Below are 20,678 nucleotides of genomic sequence, written 5' to 3' on the forward strand. Positions count from 1 at the left end.
CAGCGAATACGTTTTTATGTCTCATTGGTCAGAACTGGGTCACATGCCTATCTTTAAATCAATCTACATTCATGGAAAATGGGATTACAATGCTTCATTTAGACTATTCAGGGCTCATTTCCCAGCATCTGAAGAGGGAATCCCCTCCCTAAACACTGTTGCTGCTCTTACAATATCAAGGCTCCTCAGAATAGATTTTTTAAAAAGGAAATCATTGTTAAGTAGGTAACAACAGTGAAAATAAAAATCCACAGGACTCAGTCACAAACTAACTAAACAGGGAGAAAGATGGCTCAAGTAGCACCACTCAGAAGTTTCAAGCTTTGGTAACAAAGATTATCATATTACCAGGAATAGATTAAAAAGTGGGAGGAAAAATCTACTTTGTGAGACAGATGAAACTGAATTCCACTTTCTTCTTGAGTCTGAGGTACAATGTCAGAGTCTGGTAGAAATGGACCTGAGGAGAAGGGGTGGACTTAGACTCTGGAGTCACCCACAATGAGGTAGAATTTGAAACTATAGGAAGAGGTAGGCCCATTGGTGGAGAAAATTAAGACAGGAATAGGCACAAAGCCATATAATCTTGGTGAATAGCTATAATTAAAAGATAGTGAGACGATGTTGCTATAAAAAGAAAAGAAGAGGGAGTAATTAACAGATATCCAAGAACCAACGGACTACAATCACACAGCAGTGAACGACTTAAGTTTCCAAAAAAAAGCGGTGGTCAACATTGTTGAATGTTATGGAGATGTCAATGATGCCAAAATACTCTTGAAAAACTTCAGGGATGGTTGCTCATGGGCACTTATTTGGATTTCTTTTTGTCTACTCTTTAAAAAAGTTTGGAAGGGAAGGAAAATATGGTTGGCAGGTTGGAGGCAATGAACAAGTTGGTGATAGGACATGGGTCAGTAGACAGGTAATTGAGAACATCTGTGGGCTAAGAGAAAGGAGCCTACAGGGAGGGAAGACAGTGAGGAACACTCACAGTGAAGCTAGAGGTCAGGATATGGATAAAAACCATATTTAACAAGAGATGAAAATATGAAGACATGATGGAGGTAGTCAGAGAATATGAGATGTTGGAAAACATGGGAAATGAGTTTCAAGATACCTATTGGATGACAGTGTTATAAAGCTAAATGTCAATGGAATAGTGAATGCTAATCCCCAGCAAACTTACAAAAGCCATCAGGAAAGACAGAGGAGAGAAGATAACATATGAGCACTGAAATTAACATATGAGGACGACAGGAAAAAAAATTTGGAAATAGGAGGCCAAAAAATGGAAAAGGGACACAATCATCTGGTACTGGCCAAATGGTTAAAATTTATTGGTAAAACATCAGTGGGAAGAGTACAACTGAGGAAACCAGAGACACAACAAAGCATGGGGTAAGAGGTTGCAGGTCAGCAGTGGGGTAAACATTCATTATATAAAGAGATGTATGCAATCCAGTATCTGCTAAGGAAGCTCCAAGGAAGATGTCAAAGAGAGTGTAGTACGTAATCCTGTTTCAGGAGTCCGTCAGAACATAACTGCACTATGACTGACTGATGGCACATGTACCTCCCTTCTTGTACCAGGCACAAGTTTATGACTCATTACAAACTATGGATGGTTAAAAAAAAAAAAAAAAAAGGCACTGCATACAGTGAGCAATTACTGTTGCAAAAAAATGTGTTACAGCTGGGTGTTACAGCTCAGTTGTTAACAGCAACCTAGATCAGGATGAGAGACCAAGCAGCACTCGGAGAGTTGGAGAACTCAGGTTTATTATGCCAGCGTGCCCAGATGAGTTAACACTTCAAGCTCTGGACCCCGTCTATAGGTTTACACAGGCCTTTTATAGGCTGCCAGTTTTACACTTTGCAACATCATATGTAACTAAAGTATAACAGAAGTTGACCAACCAGGAACAAGCTTTGTAGAAATAGCCCAATCAGGAGTGAGATAAATAACCAATCAGGAGTGAGCTCCATGCAAATGAAGTACTGCAAATCGACCAATCAGAAGTTACGGAACTGGACCAATCAGAAGTGAGAGTAATAACCAATCAGGAGTGAAAGAAATAACCAATCAGAAATGAGCTCAGGGAACCAATAGAATTTTAGTTGTAAGTTAGCTGCTTTAGAGGCAAAGAGTAAGATAGAGCCTCTGGGCCAGGGAACCGGATGGTGCTGGGAGGAGAGCAGTGGCCCTGCCTAGGGGTCCTGCTGGTCTTTTTATGGGGCTTCCTGCCTCATTACAAGCCCACCTAATTTCATAATAATTCATACAAATGCATATGAGAATTTGAGTTATTAAAAATGGATATAGCAGAGATGGGAACAGGAGTAATACATACATCTTTGATATAAAAAAGTGGATATAGGACACCAAAAGTCACAGAGAGGCAGGGCCATGAAAACAGCAAAAGCCAGGGATAAGCATACCAGTTTCTTGATAATTTAATTCCTAATAGTTAGAAGGTAAAGGCCACATACAGGGAGATAAGAGGAAAACAAAAGGAGGAGGCTGGTTTGCTGAGAAGTAAAACCAAAACCAGATTACAGAAGGCTGCATGGCTTCTAAAATTCACAAGGCCTTCCCAAACACAGAAACACAATGACCTGCCCGGGACTCGAGTCAAGTCATAGGAAGACCAATGAAAATATCCAACTTGAAGAAAGGAGAAAGGGAGGGAGGGAGGAAAGAAAAAGAAAAGATGAAAATGTTAAAGGCATCAAACACCTCTCTCTCTACCTCTGCTTATCTTCTCATGCAAGAGCTTGACTTGCCTTATGCACCGACAACAAAAACATGGGCAGCAGAAAATAAAAGTGTATGATCCATAATAAGTGTGAATGATATTTAAATTGGGAACAAACTATTTCAGTGGTCATATAACAGTAAGTGGCCATGTCAATTACATTTATGTCCATTCTTTCTTCTTGATCTTGGAATAACTGCTTCACATTTAACACCACAGAAGAGATCTCTTCATCCACAGAAATCTGTGTGGAGGCCTTATTAAGCAATTAACCCAGGTAGGTAAATACATACCATCATGAAGAAACAAGATTAACACCAAGGGACATATGTGGTAGAACATAAGCACTTTATAGAAGAGAAAATAAGGAAGATAAAGGTTTGCAGTATAAAAACAAAAGAAATAAAAATTGCCTTATGGTGAAAATTCAGAAAAAAGGACACACAATGAGCGTGATTATGTTATACCCCTTATCATTGACAGGTGCTTTATAAGGACTTATTATTGTATATTATTTCATATTCATTCAACCTCATGAAATGCAGAGGATATCTACTATTGTTTCTAGTTAACAAATGAAAAAAATGAGGCTTAGAAAGGTGAAATCACTTGCCTATAGGCAAAAAGCCAGGAAATGATAGAGACTGGACTTGAACCTAGATTTTCTGGCTCTAGGTACAATGGTCTGTATAATCCTCCCAAATACGGAAACATCTGGACTGACTGAGCAGCATTCTTGCCTATCAGCAGAAAACTGGAAGGAATGACCTCTAAATAACATCCCCAAACTGTGAGACTCCGTGATTCCAACATGCTCACTGTCCCTTAAATGCCCTCTTGGTAAAGAGCAAGTTCGTCCAATCACTTTGTGCATACACACATGCATACATGTGTGCTATGTGTGTGCACTTATGCCTGCTGGGGACAGGTAGGGAGCTGCAGAACCAATACTTAAGACATCAAAAATAAATAATGAATATCAGACTAGAGCACTGAAACCTGCCTCTTTACATAGAAATATTCTTACCTTTCATCAAGTTCCTCTTTGCATAAAACACTGACATTTTCATGATGTTCGGGAGCCTGCTGTTGGCTTCCAAAAGCATGGCGCCATACCATGCTGTCACTGTAACTGCCCTCCAATGAGCCACCAAAATCCCGGCTAGAACATTTTGAATACAGCAGTTTGCTTGCCACCTAAACACTAAATTGCAATATTTTATATTTATCTCTATTTAAATTTTAGTGATGCTGCATAAACGTTAACACAGTCTTATGCTAATACAATCACAGAAAACTCTTAATTAAAACCACATATTGGCACAGCCCTGTGGTGAGTCATGGCTGATAAGCAGGTCCAATGTATCCTTCTCAAGTCACTTAGCCCCCTTTAACTAAAATGTGACACCAAGACTTTTCCCCCAAGAAATGTATTTCCAGAAGCAGTGGCAAGGGAAATCTAGGATTATTTGTTCACATTCACAGTGAAAAGAGAGTACTCAGGATTACAGAAAAGATTTCCAAAAAAAGTCTGGGGGAAAGAGGTTAAAAATGTTTGAATCAATTCTTCTACGGCTTGAGAAACAAAAAGTAAGCCTCAGTAAGTTCTCAAGCCTCTAAAGTCTCAAAAGAATAAGAACCTTATTGTCCAGGGCTGAAATCACAGCTACCAATGACAAATTCCTAGATTCTTCACTTAACCAGTAGATGCACAGGCAGTGATTTCCCTGTCTGGCTCTGGTTAATACTTAATGAGGTATGCCCTGGAGTCCACAGGACAACCAGGGCTTGAAGATCAGGCAAGCTGGCAAAAAGGGAAACAAAGGTCTGCTGTGCTCCCAGACTCTCCACATGGAACAATTCTTCCAGCGTCCCGAGCTGTGCCTATCAATTTACTAAGAAAATATGCTTAAGTCTTTCAGAATGAGAGGACATCAGATTGAAATTCTGATGAAATAAGCAGAGATGAAAGGCAAAGGAAAATCTTTCCAAAACAAAGGCTCCAATGGTAAAAATGTTCAGAATAGCCTTTCTCCTGCAACATCACAATCCCTGGCATCCAAGCAGGGCAACCCATCCAAGCCACCACCCATGCCCTGACGAAGAGCAAGAACCAGAATACGGGTTCCTGTTTTAGAGGAACAAATGGTCGTAGGAGTAGATTTTCAAAAATGGAAGGAACTATAGCTCCAATGCACCAATTGCAGCTTGAAGACACACCGACTTTTTTTGGATGACTATAATGATGTGGTACTCAGATCTCTTTCTGCATCCACTCTTTGAATATGCTGTCTCCTTACTCCTCTTGCTTGATCAGTCTTCTAGCACAAGTCAGACTAACTGAAATTTAAACAACTTCCAACCTAGAGAATGTGATAACCTGACTTCATGTTGATTGGTTCCAGGCAATTAGGGGAACACACATTTCCCCCCAAAAGGCCCTCTTTGGTCAGGTTCATCATTTATTCATCATCAAATGTAGCTTTACTGCCAAAAGGATCAGCTCTTGGAGTTCATTCCCCTCCCTCTCAACTATCTACGGTTGGTCTAACTTCTAATTAGCTTTGAATAAAACAGAGAATGTGACCTAAAATACGGTACTAAATGCCCATACATTTAAGATGAGGGGGAACAGAGTTACAGATGATGACAACATGGGTGAAAATTCTCATCTTCTTAAAATAAGGGCAGAATCCAATTCTTACTCTTGTTTCATTGGGATTACACTGAAATATGGATAGGGATGTGCATGAGTTCAAATGCAACCTTCTTCCAGGCAAATCAGGCCAAGATTAAAGCTAGACTTCACCTGAAGGGTCCAAAGGATCCTGACCAATGGGATGTCCATCCATGCCACTCACCTGGAAAAGGCAGCCCCCAGCACAAACGCAGCATACTCCTTCACCAGGGGCTCCGTGCTGTTCAGCCCATTGATCACCACTTGAAGACCACCGAAGGAAAGCAGGTCCTGTGCATTATCCATCTGCAACAGAGGCAATGCTTAGTATAGTACAGAGATCAAGAAAAGAAGAGCTTTTCTTACACCTTTTCTTCTGGTGACCATTCAAGAACAAACTAAAAAGTCAAGTAAAAAGTATTTGGTGGCCTTTCTGACTAATTAGGAAAGGATTTGTAAAAACAAACTAAATTGTAAACAATGTTAAATATGAGAACTCCCAATTCACCTAATATGATTTATGAGCACCTATGTGAGAACTGGCAGAAATGGCACCTAGCTATTGCTTATGCTAAACATGTCCCGAGAAATTCTAATACCATAATGAGTCACAAAGCTTACTCCTAATGTACAAGCTGTTAACACAAAGATCTGGCGTTATCAGCGTTAGTAAATATGGTGCCATGCTTCCTGTTGATGTCCTGCCTTAATGTGGGCAATGGAAGCAGTAGACACTTAAAAAAAAAAAGCTAATTTTTAATTAGAAGTCAGGGACTATAAAAGCAACTCTGTTGCAGGGGGAGGGCTGGAAGAGTGCTGGGAGAAGAATAACGACGGTACCCTTCTCTTCTCTCTTCCTCACCTCATCGTCTAAGCTGACTGAATCTGAGGACATTTGTGATAAATTTACACAAGTCTCTCCCTTAAAAGCTTTAGGCTAGGTCTATGCTACTCTATGCTATTATTGGACAGTGCAGAACATTTCCATCATCCCATAAAGTTTGATATAACAGCACTGGTCTAGGCTATACATAAGGTCCAAAGTCCCAAGTCTACACTTTCTTTTATTCTATAGGAGATCCACTCCCCCATGCTTCATTAGTATCCTGAAACAGGAAGGTCACTGGATCCCGTTTCCCCCATGCAGTAGCTACATTTCCCTTGAAAATATCTTTGTTGCTACAAAGGCTGCCTCTTGCTCATATGCTGATCCCACTCTACAAATCATCAGAAAAGCACAGGAAGCTAGAGCCCAACTACATGTAACTACTACTCACCTTCTTCCTCCAGATGCCATAGAGGCTTTTCCTACCTGACTGTATCCTTCTGAAAAGGAAGAGGACTCTAAAAGACAAATCCAGTTTAAAGAGCTGTATTTGACTCTGCCTATGTTTAGGGGTAGGCCTAGCTTGTTTTTACCACTTGAAGATCATCTTATATATTCTGATATAATTTCCACAGAAGCAGGGGCTTTTGTCTGTCTGTCCACTGGTTTAAGTCCAGTGACTAGAACATTACTAAGCATATAGTTAAGTGTTCAATAAATAATCACAAAACCAATGAATAAATTTTATCTGAAAAAAACAATGTTACTGAAATAAACTCCACCGTGAATAAAAAAGGCAATCTAGGGTATGTATGCCAACAAAATGGATGGGTCCTTGGTACCACAGACCTAAAGAAATGGCCAATCCAGGGCCATGAAGTAAGCATGGAGTCTGCTCTACTATCAAATCCCCAAGCCAGGGTTGGGATTTGTCTGCCCTAATCTGTCCTTATGAAAAAGAATGATTATTGGTCCATAGTCTAGCTAACTAGGGAGACTCAGCTGGGTGCTTTGCTGACATAAGCACAAATAATACTTACTGACGCTTCCTTCCTCACATACTCTGATTTTAAAATCTAAGAACTCACTACCTCTCCTTTGATCCTCCTTCTTCCAGGTTTTCTAGATACCAAACCATGGCTTAGAGTCTTGTCACTCCATGCCTGAGGTGACTACTTATCAAAACTGGTATGAGTTCCTAACAGAGCAGATGCTACCCTAATAGCCCCAAACACACTCTGGGCAACACAGCCCAGAGTCACAGAGCTTCTATTCTGGACTATTTATTACCCCAAAGATAAATCAGGGTATTATAAATGCTAACATTTATATAATCACTTCAGCATTTCCAAGATGTTTTCTTATTTGTTATTTCACTGGAGATGAGGAGGAAGAGTCGTTCTGCCCACTGTACACCCAAGCTCCAAAATCTGGGCCCTTCCCAGTATCACACAGGAGAAGGCATGGCCAGGACCTGGGTATGCAGCTCCCCAGCTGGGTCTGGGGCCAGAACTTTTCCCAGGCTGCTTTCAGGATGGAGGTGGGACAGGCAGAAAGGAGTTCAAGGTAGATGGAGGGAAAACATAAAGAAGGAGGCAGTAGGGAACCGTGCCAACACTCAGGAGGGAAAAAGAAAGGCAGAGCACTAACAAGATAGTGAGAGAACAAGGAGAAGAGAGAAAGGGAGAGATGAGGGCAAATAATCAGAGTCACGTAAGAGAAGGCAAACACATTGCCCCAGGGTGGATGGGGCCCACAGTGACCATTCCTCATAAGTAACTCACAAACGGTTTCCACACACATGGTTTTGCTTTTCACAAATCCTGTTTAATAATTCAAACATGGCTGTGAGGAATCTCCTTGGGCAGATCCAGTCTGGATCTAGTTTGGGCCCATGACTTCTCAAAACATCTAATCAGAGAGTCTAGAATAGGAGTGGACTAAGGAAGTTCCTGGCAAGAAAAGTCCTATCTTCCTCAAAGCTAGCACTATATCACCCCAACTCCCCATTGCAACTGGAACTTAAGGCCGAGCTGTGTCTTCTTTAATCCCTCTGTGAAATCACAACTTAACACTGTTGCACAGAAGCCTGACACACCAGCCCAAACCAAAGATCTCATCCATATTTCCAACCAAAAGGCCAATGACCTAGAACACTTGTGACACTTCTGCCAACAGATCAAGTTTGGCCTCCACCAGGGGACTGGTTCCTGGGCTGACAACAGGTTAAATTTGGTGAAGTCAAAAAATCTGTTAACCCCACCCAGTAAACCATGAAAGCAGAAGGGGATGTCACCCTAGAGATGACACTTCCAGGTAACCAAACAACTTGCAGGGGAAATAATATTTATTAGGGCCCTGCTAGCCACCTGTGTACTCACTCCCCTCTAGGTAAGATAAGCTCTCATAAAAGGTGGCCTTTTATGCTGCAACTAAAGGAAGAGCTACAGAAACCTGATACCTAAAGGTCCATCCAAATATGTTAAGATGAGAAAAAAATAAAAGCTGTCAACATCAGAGCAGGACTGAGTTGGCCAATAACCCCTAGGATCCTTAATCCTTTAAATATCTATAACGGAAAAGCTGTTAGAATTTTTGTTTTCTAACCTGCAGAGTAAGAATGGAAAGAGGAAAGAGAACCCAGGTCTATTTTTTTTCCTCTAAAAGGATCACAGGTCTGCTATTTGAGTCCTGAGAAAGAGTTATGAGCAGAGAGAGATGAAGAGGCCACCCCATAATTCCTGCAGATACAGTACACACTCATCCTCTCACCACAAAGGCTGGCAAAATCCTAAAGAAAGAATGTCTTTTAGCCTAGTTTATAGAGAACAAGGATGCTGTCAGGTGTGGGAGGATGTTGAACATCTATGTCTTGATGAGGATCTCAAAACAAGCCTTTGATTATGATTACACAGCCTTCCTGGGCCACCATCGCCCCTAGTCTGGATTAGAGCAATAGCCTCCTATCTAGTTTCCCTGCTTCTACCCATGCCCTTGGCCTACAGTCCAATTCTCAACACAGAAGCTAGGCGAATCCTTTAAAAGTCAGATCAAGTCTTTCTTCTGTTCAACATCCTCCAAATAGTGCCCAGTATCAGTCTTTTCGATGGCCTACAAGGTGCTCCATGATCTTCCCCCCATTATCTCTGAACTTCATCTACTTCTCTTCCCCTTCTCTCAGCTCCAGCCACACTGCTGTTCCTCAAACACACTAGGTATGCTCCCACCTTAGGGCTTTGGTACTTGCTGCTTCTCCTGTCTGAGATCCTCCTTCTCAACACTGCCAATCTATCCCCTGCTCTACTTTTTATTTTTCCGTAGTATTTATCACCTTCAAACATATTATTTGTAATTTACTTATTAGTTATGTATATTGTCTATCTGCATCTGCTAGAAGGTAAGCTTCAATTTTGTTCACAAATGTATCTTAAGTGCCTGGAACTTAACAGGCATGCAATAAATCAATTTACTGAATAAATAAATGGCTTCTCTCGGCTCCTTCAACTTAGATTCACCTATACTCTTCTGAGCTTCATTCAGATGGTACCAGTATCCTGTGTGAGGCAGAAGGGCCAAAAGGTCAGACAGACCTTGTTGCAAATTCCAGCTCTACCACTCACTAACTGGGTGACCTTGGGCAATCACAGGTGACCTGTAATTTATTTACCTCAGTTACAAGATGGGATTAATAGTAGTGCCCACTCAAAGGCAGGTGTGGAAGCCAGTGAATTAATTTGTACAAGGCATTTGAATATGTGCCTTGTATACAATAATAATCAATAAAAATTATAATTGTGGCACAAGTCTGACCAGTCATTTCCCTGCTTCAAATTCTCCTATGGTTATTAGGATCAAGGATAAAATCATGAAGAGCATGATTTTCCCATCCCCACCTCTGTGACTCCCTGACCTTTCCACTTTATCGATGACACCCCACCCTCTGGTCTCTGTGCTCCAGTCACCACCGTATTTTCCAGGTCCTCAAGCTCATCAAGCTTTTCTCTGACTCAGAATTTCTGCACATGCTATTTCCTCTGCCTGGAATGCTCTAATCCAATGGGTGGCAAACTTTTCCTAAAGGGCCTGATAGTAAATATTTTTGGTTTTGTGAGCCATATGGTTTCTGTCACAACTACTCAACTCTGCTATTGTGGCATAAAAACAGTCAAAAACAATTTAAAAAAAATACATAAACAAATAGGTGTGACTGTGTTCCAATAAAACCTTGTTTACAAAAGCAGGTCATAGTTTGCCACCCCCTACTCTAATCTCCTCTCTTTGCCTAGCCAACCCCTAATCACCCTTTAATGCTCATCCTAAATGTCACATCTTCAGAGATGCCTTCACCAATATCCCTGACTAGGCCTAGGTCCCCTGTTATATACTCCTACATGACCCTCTGGAGCCCTTATCACAATGTTAAACTATCTCATTAAACTGTTCATTTGTTCATTGTTCAATTGTTCATTATTGAATTGCTCTCTTCAGATTAGAAGCTACGTGGAATAAGGATCACATCTATTTTACCTCTGCTGTATCCTCAGTGTTGAAAAATTAAACAAAGTAACACTCCAAATGAAAAAGAAGCTGGCCCCAGTCTCTAAGAATCTGTCTTACTACAATATATATTGGCCTAGATTAAAAATGCTGCACACCTCGGGACAGAAGTAAAGATGCCAACAATATTTTCTTAGAGCCTAGGATAGAGGAGTTATTTTTGGAGTTGTTAGTTAAAAGTCAGACTTACAGACAATGAAATACAATACCTGATGGACATAATATTCAAGATCAAAGAGTGCAGCAATCTTTTCTTCCAGGCTGGAGCTGGAACTATTGAACTTGTTGATCAGCCGTACCATGATCTGCATGTCAGTCTCAATGACAACATTCAGCTCCTCAAAGTCCTTCTTCAGCTCCTCAATGGGGCGGAAGAGCCGTTTAACCTTGGCCTGCCTTGCCTAAGGAGAAGAGCAAAGGGATGATTAATTAAATCAATTGGGAACATCTCCCCAAGACTCCTGTGGTCTACCATGGATGCCCATCCTCAACTGCTGCTCCAGGACACAACTTTCTTTAATCTGCGCTATCAAGAATCCTAATGCCTTCTAAGATGCCCAGAGGAGAGAGCTCTCAGAGTCTACCTGTATAGCCTTCTGCCCTAAGGACACACTCAAGATTTTCGAAGGTTCACTTACCACAGTCTGACTTCCAATGCTCAGGAAGAATGTAAAGTCTTCTTGTTACAATCACTGAGGTCAGGGGAAGCAATGCAAGCTTACATCCAACCCCTAACGTCACATGGGAAGACTGAAGTCTAAAGTGGAATAATCTACACCTTGGTCCTCTTTCTTCTAGAAATCATAGAGTATCTTTGCTTTGCGCCCTGCCCAATCCAGCAACATTTTAGGGAAACCCGGAATAGGATACCGTGGGTAAAGAGCTGTCAGAGTGGGAGCAATCTGCTGATGAAAATTAAATCATTGTCATTACTGTCAATCTAACTACAGGTGTACAATTTGTTCAACTGTTTGAAGTGGCTAAATTACTGTATGTACTATACTGAAGCCTCAAACAATTTTCGCTCACTCCCTCCCCACCCCACACACATATAAAGATTTAAAAAATGAAGTTATGTTGGAGGTGAATAAAAGACTTTAATTTATTTTATACATGTGACACTCCCTGTTTTCTTAACAGTTTTAGATAGTGCTTATAAAGAAAATCTGAAAGGTCACATGGGTTTGGGTCTATCTTCCAAGAATAATTAAAAGGTACATATATTTATAAAAAGCAGGATGATGAGTAGCTGTCAGCTCCAAATTGCTCATCTATTACCATTAGGTTTTCTCCCCAGTGATAAGCACTCCACAGAAACACCAACCAAAGAAATGAATCAGCCTCTCTTAAAAAAGGACAAGTTCCCAGCAGAGCAATCACATCTATACGGTGCCATATTTTTCTCTTTTAGGCTAAAACAACAGTGAAATGCTCTCCCTATCTCCAGCTAGAGGAGTCTGGGTGGCTGCCAAAGGCCAGGCTAAGGGATCTGGGAAAGCTGAGTCACTGCCTAGAGCTGTGGGATGACAGACAAGTGAGCAGGATAAGAAACTAGTCACCTTTGCCTCAAAAATGATGTATGCCTGGCCCTCAGGAAGGCCTTTAACAAAACTATTTTTTTTATTTTGCAATAATTATAAACTCACAGGAAGTTATAAAAATAGTACAGAGAGTACTATGTACCCTTCATTCAGCTTCCCCCGATGGTAATATCTTATGTAACAACAGTACAATGTCAAAACCAAGAAAATGACATAGGTACTAGACCACATACCTCATTCAGGTACAATTAACTAGACTACATACCTTATTCAGATTTCACCAGCTTTTATATGTACACATTTCCATGGATGTGTGTTTATCATTCTATACAATTTTATGTAATATACAGATTCATGTAACCACCAGAACAATGAAGCTATAGAACTGTTCCATCACCATGAAACAACTTCACTGTGCTCCTTTACAGCTGCACCTCATGCTCTCACCCTCTCCCTCCTGTCTCTATACCTGGCAACCACTAACTTGTTCTCCATCTCTACAATTCTGGCATTTGGAGAATGTTATATAGATAGAACCATACAGTCCGTAAGTTTTTTGAGATTGGCCTTTTTTACTGAACATAATGCATTTCAGATCTATCCAAGTTACTGCACATATCAATGGTTTATTTCTTTTTAATGCTGAACACTATTCCATTGTAAAAGATGTACAGATGTTAAACCATTCACCTGTTCAAGAATGTTTGAGTTGTTTCCAGGTTTGGGATATTATGAATAAAACTGAATGAACATTTGTATAGGGGTTTTTAAAATAAACTTAAATTCTTATTTCTCTGGGATAAATGCCCAAGAGTGCAACTGCTGGGTCGTATGATTGGTTTCATAAGAAACAGCCAAACTATCTTCCAGAGTGTCTGTACCACTTCCTACTCCCACCAATAATGTATAAAAGACCCAGATTCTCCACATCCTCACTAGGATTTAGTATTATTTTTATTATAGGTATTCTAATAGATGTCTGTGGATTGGTGGTGGATTTAATTTGCAAATCTCTAACAGCTAATGACGTTAAAATTTTTTTCAGGTACTTATTTGCCATCCACATATCCTCTTCAGTGAAATGTTTGTTCATATCCTCTGCCCATTTTCAAACTGGTTATTGGTTGTTACTATCGAGTTTTAAGAGTTCTTTTTATGTTCTAGATAGATACAAGTCTTTCATCAGACAGACAGTCCTTGCTTTGCACAGATCTGATATGCATCAATTTCAAATACCACAGCTTAAATAACACTAGTCTCCCAACATGACTTGTGTTTCAGTTGTCACTTCAGTTGTCATATTTACTTTAATTGTATTAAGTACCAACGTTGCTGATAGCTCTTCAGTCCATAAGTCACTATGTAAATAACATAAATGCAAACCATGATCAGTGGCTGATCACATCACTTTTTTCAAAGTCTGTCAGGGACTGGTCACTTACTGTGCATTCATTATTCAAATCATACACAGATGTCAATGTGTGGTTGTATGGCCTCCTCATCCCCCAAGGATAAACCCATATTAATATTTCATAAAAATGGATAATTTAAAAAGAGAGAACTAATCAACAAAGCTGACAGAGTGCAGCACAGAAACAAAAAGTGATAACTCTGGCAGTGAAATTCATATTGAACATATATGGGACTACAGATGACATAATTTTTGCTTCAATAATCAAACATAATTTAAAGAACTCCAGAGAAGGACAGTCTATTATATTTTCCCTTATTGTTATTCATTTGATTGTTCTTTGCTTTTTCCTGATGGTTCACGTTTATTCCTGATGGTCTGTGTTTCCTTCTATTATTATTTCCCTTCTATTTAAAGAATATTCTTTAGTCATTCTTTAGGTAGGTTGACTGGTAATAAATACTTATAATTTTCTTTTGTATGAGAACATCCTGATTTCCTTCCTTCCACTCCTGAAGGATATTTTCACTGGCTATAGAATTCTGAGTGGAGAGTTTTTTTCTGCACTTGAAAAATGTGCCACATACTTTTGGTGTCTGTGGTATCAGATGAAAACTATGTTGTCATTCAATCATTGCTCCCTGTAGATAAGGTGTTGTTTCTATCCAGCTGATTTCAAAGTTGTTGTTTTTTTTTTTTAACATTTTTTATTGAGTTATAGTCATTTTACAATGTTGTGACAAATTCCAGTGTAGAGCACAATTTTTCAATTATACATGAACATACATGTATTCATTGTCACTTTTTTTTTTTCACAAAGTTTTTTTTTTTTTCTGTCTTTAGTTTTCAGAAGGTTGACTGTGATGTGTCATGGTGTTTACTTCTTTGAATTTATCTGTTATAGAATTCATTCAGCTTCATAAATCTGTGGGTTTATATCTTTCACCAATGTGGGGAGTTTTCCATCTCTTTTCTTTGATTAATTTTTCAGCCCCATATTCTTTCTCCTCTCCTTCTGAAACTCTGAGACACAAATGTTAGATTTTCTGTTTTCCTACAAGTCCTTAAGTCTCTGTTCATTTTTTTCCAACCTATTTTCTATTATTTAGAATATTTTTTATCTGTCATCAGGTTCACTAATTCTTTTCTAAGTCTCCTCTCTATTCTACAATTAAGACTATGCTGTGATTTTTTCCCTAATTTTTAGTTGTATTTTTCAATTCTAAAATTCCATTCTTTCTATATCTTTTATTTCTTTGCTGAGGTTATCATTTGTTTCAAGAGTATTTATAATTGCTTGAAGCATTTTTATGACAGCTATTTTAAAATCCTTGTTAGATAACACCAACTTCTGAGTCATCTCACTGTTTGCATCAGTTAATTGTCTTTTCTAATTCGAGTTCTGATTTTTCTGGTTCTTGGTATGATGAGTGATTTTCGGTATCCTGGACATTTTGAGTCTTACAGTACTCTGAATTCTACCCAATGTTTCTTTTCAGTAGGCAGTCACACTGTTTAGGTTTAATATCTTAGTTCTAGCCTTCTTGTATGGTTGTGACCCCAAGACAATTTAGTTTTCAGAGCCTTTGCAGTGTTATTTTGGTCTGCTTCCTTTGTGTGTTACCCAAAGCTAATCTAGAAATCTGGGCAGTATTCAACACTGTGGGTCAGTTCTCAAATCTTCTGCTGTATTAATTCTAGTCAGTTTCTCTTGTGGGCCACCAGCAAGTATGCCCAGGACTTCATTTACAAAATATCTTTCTCCAGCTCCCTTCTCTCCCAAATTCTGCCATCAATCTCCAGTTAGGAGAAGGAAAAGCATCACCTGCCACCACCAGACATTCAACATTGGGAATGGAAGTCCTTCCTTGGCCTCTCCTAACATCACCCTGGTGAGGGAACTGAAACACTGCCTCATTGCTGCTGATCTGGGGATAGAAGTTCAGGTTCCTCACTTACCCCACTGACATTGCCCCATGTGGGGAGCAGAATGCTGCCTCATGCTGCCTTGTTCCCACCAGCTGGAGGGTAGAAGCACAGACTCTCTATTCAACCCCCACTGGCATCAGCGCAGCTAAGAGAACTGAAAAACTACCTTGTTGCTGCCAGACAGAGGATGGACATTCAGGTTCCCTTCTTGGCCTCTACTGACACCATCCTAACAGGACAAGCAGCTTGCTACACCCATGTGGAAGGTACAAAGCTAGGCTCCACACTTGTCTTTGTTGGTACCACACCAGTGGGAGAAGCAGAGAATAGCACTATACCACTGAGCAGAGGGTAGAAATTCAGCTCAATTCCTGCCAACACCACCTTGGTTGAGGTAGCAAAGCACTGCCTGACATCGTCTACCGCCACCAGAGGGGGTGCAATTTCAGGCTCCCCACTCAGCTTCTGCTGACACCACTCTGGTGGAGGAATCAGAGTACAGCTTTGCTACACTATACAAGGTGGAAGGTGGAAATCCAACTTCCCCATTCAACTTCCACTAGCACTCAGGGAGGTGGGGAGATTTCCATGGTCTTTGGCTAAAGCAGAATAGATATTGTCAAAAGGTTTTTTCTCTATTAGGCTGCCCTTCTCCTGAAAGAGCAGACTTTTCTTAGGGCCTTTTTTCTATCTGCACCTGTTGGCATTTCCATGATATGGGCTTCTCCAGTGCCTACTCTGGGATACACAGAGGGAAAAAAGAAAGCCAGGACTCACTAGCATGTCATCCCTCAAATTCCAGAGTCCCTAGCCAATCTACCTTCTTCTTCCCACCTTTAAAGTCTTCTTATATTGCTTTTAGTATTATGTCCAGGGCTTTTAGTTGTTCTTAGCAGGAGGAATACAGAGAAATGAGTCTACCTCACCTTGTCCAGAATCAAAAGTTTAAGAAGGCTCTATTTTTAAATGGAGCAATTTATGGACACAGATGAACAACAGGTGACATGATAAAGCATAAAGCATCAAGCAATTTGTATGATAATAGGGGGATGAAGAGATCAGATTCAACAACAATGATCCAAATGTGTTGGGCAAGACTGAGCTTTTCCTCAAAGCATGGAACTCTGGGAAGGACTGATTCACTTAGATCCAATAAGGTACCAATGGATATAATGGAATTGATGTCCTCCCTCCCCAAATCAAGTACAAAAGAAATCCACTCAGTTGATATAACATGACACAATATCTCACAGTACTGTCTTTATATATAAAGTAAAAGCACCATCCTGTATTTGCAACTTACCATGCAAAGATCTTCTTTAAAGACCGAACAAAAAGTATAATGGCATCTCCAGCCAGGAGCCTGAGACACGTAAGAAACTCTCCAACCTTCTTCAAGTTAATTTATTTGCCAGTCCCAATGCACTGGCAGTGAGCTGAGTCAGTCCAGAAAGGCTCCAAATGAAAGTGGGAGAAAGACCCCAAGACCCAGCACCTTAGTGAAAGAGCTAACCACCTAAGCTCCACAAAAGTAAAAGAGAGAGTGTGGCAGCCATAGCTCAGAAGTGGCTGCTGACTCAAATTAGCTGGTACAGGGGTGCTGCATTTAGTTACCAGGATTGCGATCTTTCCTTGCACAGGGAAAGGATTATTTTTAAATTAAAAAAACAGCAACTGAAAACTTAAATAATCCTTTGCTTTTGCATTTAAAAATATTTTCATAATATTCATATTTTTCTACAGTAACTGAATTATGGGAGAAGAATGTCACTAAAGAGAACAAAGAGAAGAGACAGGGCCCTCCATCCGCAGAGAAGACATCAAACAAGGAATGACTTTTATGTTCCCATCAGCCCCATGTGGTGCTCATGGTAAGGGAGTATCGAGTAGGAATGAGCCCAACCCATGGCCATAGGAACACCAATTTCTGCTCTAGGCACCTGGGTATGCACTGCTCTTCTCTGCTGGCCTCACAATTACATGGCAGGGGATTTGCTTTTTCTCACCACCTGCCCCTTCCCCTAGTTACTATACCCACAGTAGGATATAATTTTATGCATCACCTTCCTTCACCACCACTGCTGCCATTCCGCTACTCACCTTCTCATACCACATATACTTTCCACACTGGGAGATGTGACTTTAGTAAAGACATGGAGACTTGGCCTGCGTATTAACACCCCCTCCTTAGGTCCTCCCCAACACCAAAAAGGAAAAAAAGTCTATTCGTCTCAGAAATATTTTGTTCTGAAGGATCTGAGGAATGTAAGGCTTCCTTCACTAACCAATAGGCTATCAGGAACCTGATGCTGCCCCTTTAAAATACTGCCAGAATTATGGGGTGGGGACAGAGAGATACACAAGGCAAAGGGTGCTGTGAAGAGGGAAAGAGGGAGGGAGAACTTAGAAAGGTCTGCAAGGCAGCCATGGGAGGAGGTTCTTTTAAGGACAAGAATCAAGTGGAAATGTAAAAAATGATTTGCAACATTTTCTGGCTATCACATGCATTCATAATCCATCTAAGAGTAAGATTTCTTTCTGGTAGGTGGGTATCTACATTCCATTCCAGACATTATGGGGGATAACCAAGGGGCTGCAAATTTCCTTCTCATTCCCTTAGCTTGTAAACAAATTTAAAGCTGGAGGAAACCTCAGCTATCCTCTTGCCCCAGCCCTGTGTTGTACATTTAAGGAACCTGAGGCCTGTAAAAAGTTTGCTACATATTCAAAGGACAAGGATAAAGACAAGGACTTGGGCTTCTTCCTTCCTGGCCTAGTTCCTCTGTCCTTTAAGCTTGTGTCTAATCCCAGTGTAAGTGAAGAGACTTGGGTTTTAATCTCTATTCTCCTCACTCATATCTGTGATAATGGAGAGTATGGCTATCTCTGCTTTGTGCGTCAATTTTCAAGTATGTATCAGGAAGTTGGATCCTAACCTAAACAATGACAGAAATGGTCCCAGCATCTTTTTAATAGTCTATAAAGGGTTATTTAGACGATATTAACTGCTCTTTAAATTATTTTACAATATTACTATTACTCTCCCATGTTTATTGCAAAAGCTTCAGGAAATCCTTCAAGGCCATCATACAGGATTATACTAATTCTCTATAAAGAACATCATATACCTTGTCTTCCTTTGAACTCTCCATCTCTGCCCCCTCCTTGAATTTTGCCAGTGCACTCTTGAGGTCCTGAGACGTGTAGGTGTTACCGTTGATGTCCAGCCTGTCCAAAGAGAAGCTGCAAGTCAGAAGGGAGGCACCATCTTTCCCAAGAAAGAAAACCCTGGGTTGCTGGCACTCCAAGGAGAGCTAAGTCAGGCCAGCTCTAACTCAGAGCATGCTATTCTATCTTCGCCAGGTTCAGCCCAAAGTCCAACAGGATGATCTTACCTTGAAGCTAGAGGAGGAAAGCGATGAAGATGGGGTCACGTCATGAAAGAGGAAGAAATGGCATGGGGCAGACAGAGGCACATCATGAACAAAGAGCTCTCAGCCAACTCCTCAGGCAGAAAGAAGTCTGGAATGTCTGTGCAATGCTGCTCTCAGCACATGCAAGATTAAGACCTCCTAGAGGGCACAAACAGAGGAACTAACATACACCCTATTTATATTCTTCTAGGAAAGGGACCAACAAGGACCTGAGCCTCCTAAGCGTGTACCTGACCTGATTCGATAAGTCAGTCTGTCCTTACAAAAATAAGTTGGATAACTTCATACCTTTAAGACCAACCCCTGAGCACAGAATAGATGCAGGAGACATGGGTCAACGTGACAAAGGAATGGGTTTGAGATATCAAGGACTAAAATCAAAGCCAACCACCCTCCATAGCCAGCCTCCAAGGAGAGAGAGGAAAGGAATCAATGTGGATATAACGTTAGGAACCTGGCAAAGACTATAAGGGCACCCTCATGAAGACCCCTGGAGCTGATCCAAACCACAACCATTCATCTTGACTACAGAGAAGGCATTCATGGGTTGGGAGGTGGAAGACAGATTTTGCCACCAGCACTCATTTCAGTTCACTGAAGAAAGGTAAGAAAAAGAGTGATACAAACAGACAAAGGGAAGTGTGGAATGTGGGCTGTGCTTGACAAGACTGTCCAGCCGGTATGGTGGTTACGTTCAACCTAGGAGAAACACAAAAGGTTGGGGAAGACAGGACTACTCGACTGCTCCACTCCAGGCGAGATAAGCACATCAGTCTTGTGGTCCAAGATCCTAGCAGGCCTCAGTTCTCATGATAGGTACTCACTCAGTCTTTGATCCATCCTAGAGACCCCCTTAGGGCCCTGAGAAAAACGCTTGTCTTCTTTAAACCTCAGTCCCCCTAAACTAATTAATAACAGCTAATTATCCCATTAATTGAGCAATTAACCATGTGTCAGGCACTATTTTAATCTTTTGGAAGTAATATTTCATTTAAATCACTACTACCATTTTATCAGGAAGGGGAAAGAATCCCCCTCCTGCCAGATGCATGAGGATTCCACTGCCCTGCCTCTTGCCTGTAAAAGTGAGCTAAGTATTTAGGGCCATAACTTTAATAGATTATCTCCTCCTTCCTCCAAGACTTGGTCAGGAATAATCTTATCATGTCTGTATCTCTGTTTACTGCCTAAAGTCCCACTCTCCTAGGCCATCTATCATCACCCACTCTCAGCCCCAACTACACACAAACAAGTGTGCACATGTGTGCCTCCATGCTAACAGGCACACACACAACTATCCTCAGCTGGTATTCTCACGTCATTCTTCACTAAGAAAAATAGATGTTAACATCAAGTATTCCCTCTTCCTCCCAGCATCAGCTCTATACATCAACCTGCATCTGAATCTACATTTTCTGTTATCCTTTCTATTAGGATGGATGACTGTGTTCCTGCTCCTACTAAACTTAGGCTGGATATCCCAGTTACCTTATCAAAAGCTTTAACTCCCATAATTATACCACTCCCACCTGCCTGCATCAATT

The 20,678-nt window shown here is 40.7% G+C and overlaps 1 protein-coding gene across 4 annotated transcripts in view; it reads right to left on the reverse strand.

Annotated features, from left to right (window-relative positions):
- The window catches only part of SIL1 (SIL1 nucleotide exchange factor), a 210,392-nt gene that overhangs the window by 60,844 nt on the left and 128,870 nt on the right, over positions 1-20,678 (reverse strand). For all 4 annotated transcript variants that reach the window (XR_004318735.1, XM_006180347.3, XM_032476848.1 and 1 more), the window contains 3 exons: positions 18,829-18,928; positions 11,029-11,220; positions 5,621-5,742 (listed from right to left, as the gene is read on the reverse strand). Coding sequence is in view for 3 of the 4 variants with exons in the window: in XM_006180347.3 (XP_006180409.1) it covers positions 5,621-5,742; positions 11,029-11,220; positions 18,829-18,928 (414 nt within the window). In the remaining variant the exon portion in view is untranslated. The remainder of the gene's footprint in view (positions 1-5,620; positions 5,743-11,028; positions 11,221-18,828; positions 18,929-20,678) is intronic.

This window comes from Camelus ferus, chromosome 3, assembly GCF_009834535.1.
Source record: "Camelus ferus isolate YT-003-E chromosome 3, BCGSAC_Cfer_1.0, whole genome shotgun sequence".
Classification (NCBI taxonomy): Eukaryota; Metazoa; Chordata; class Mammalia; order Artiodactyla; family Camelidae; genus Camelus; species Camelus ferus.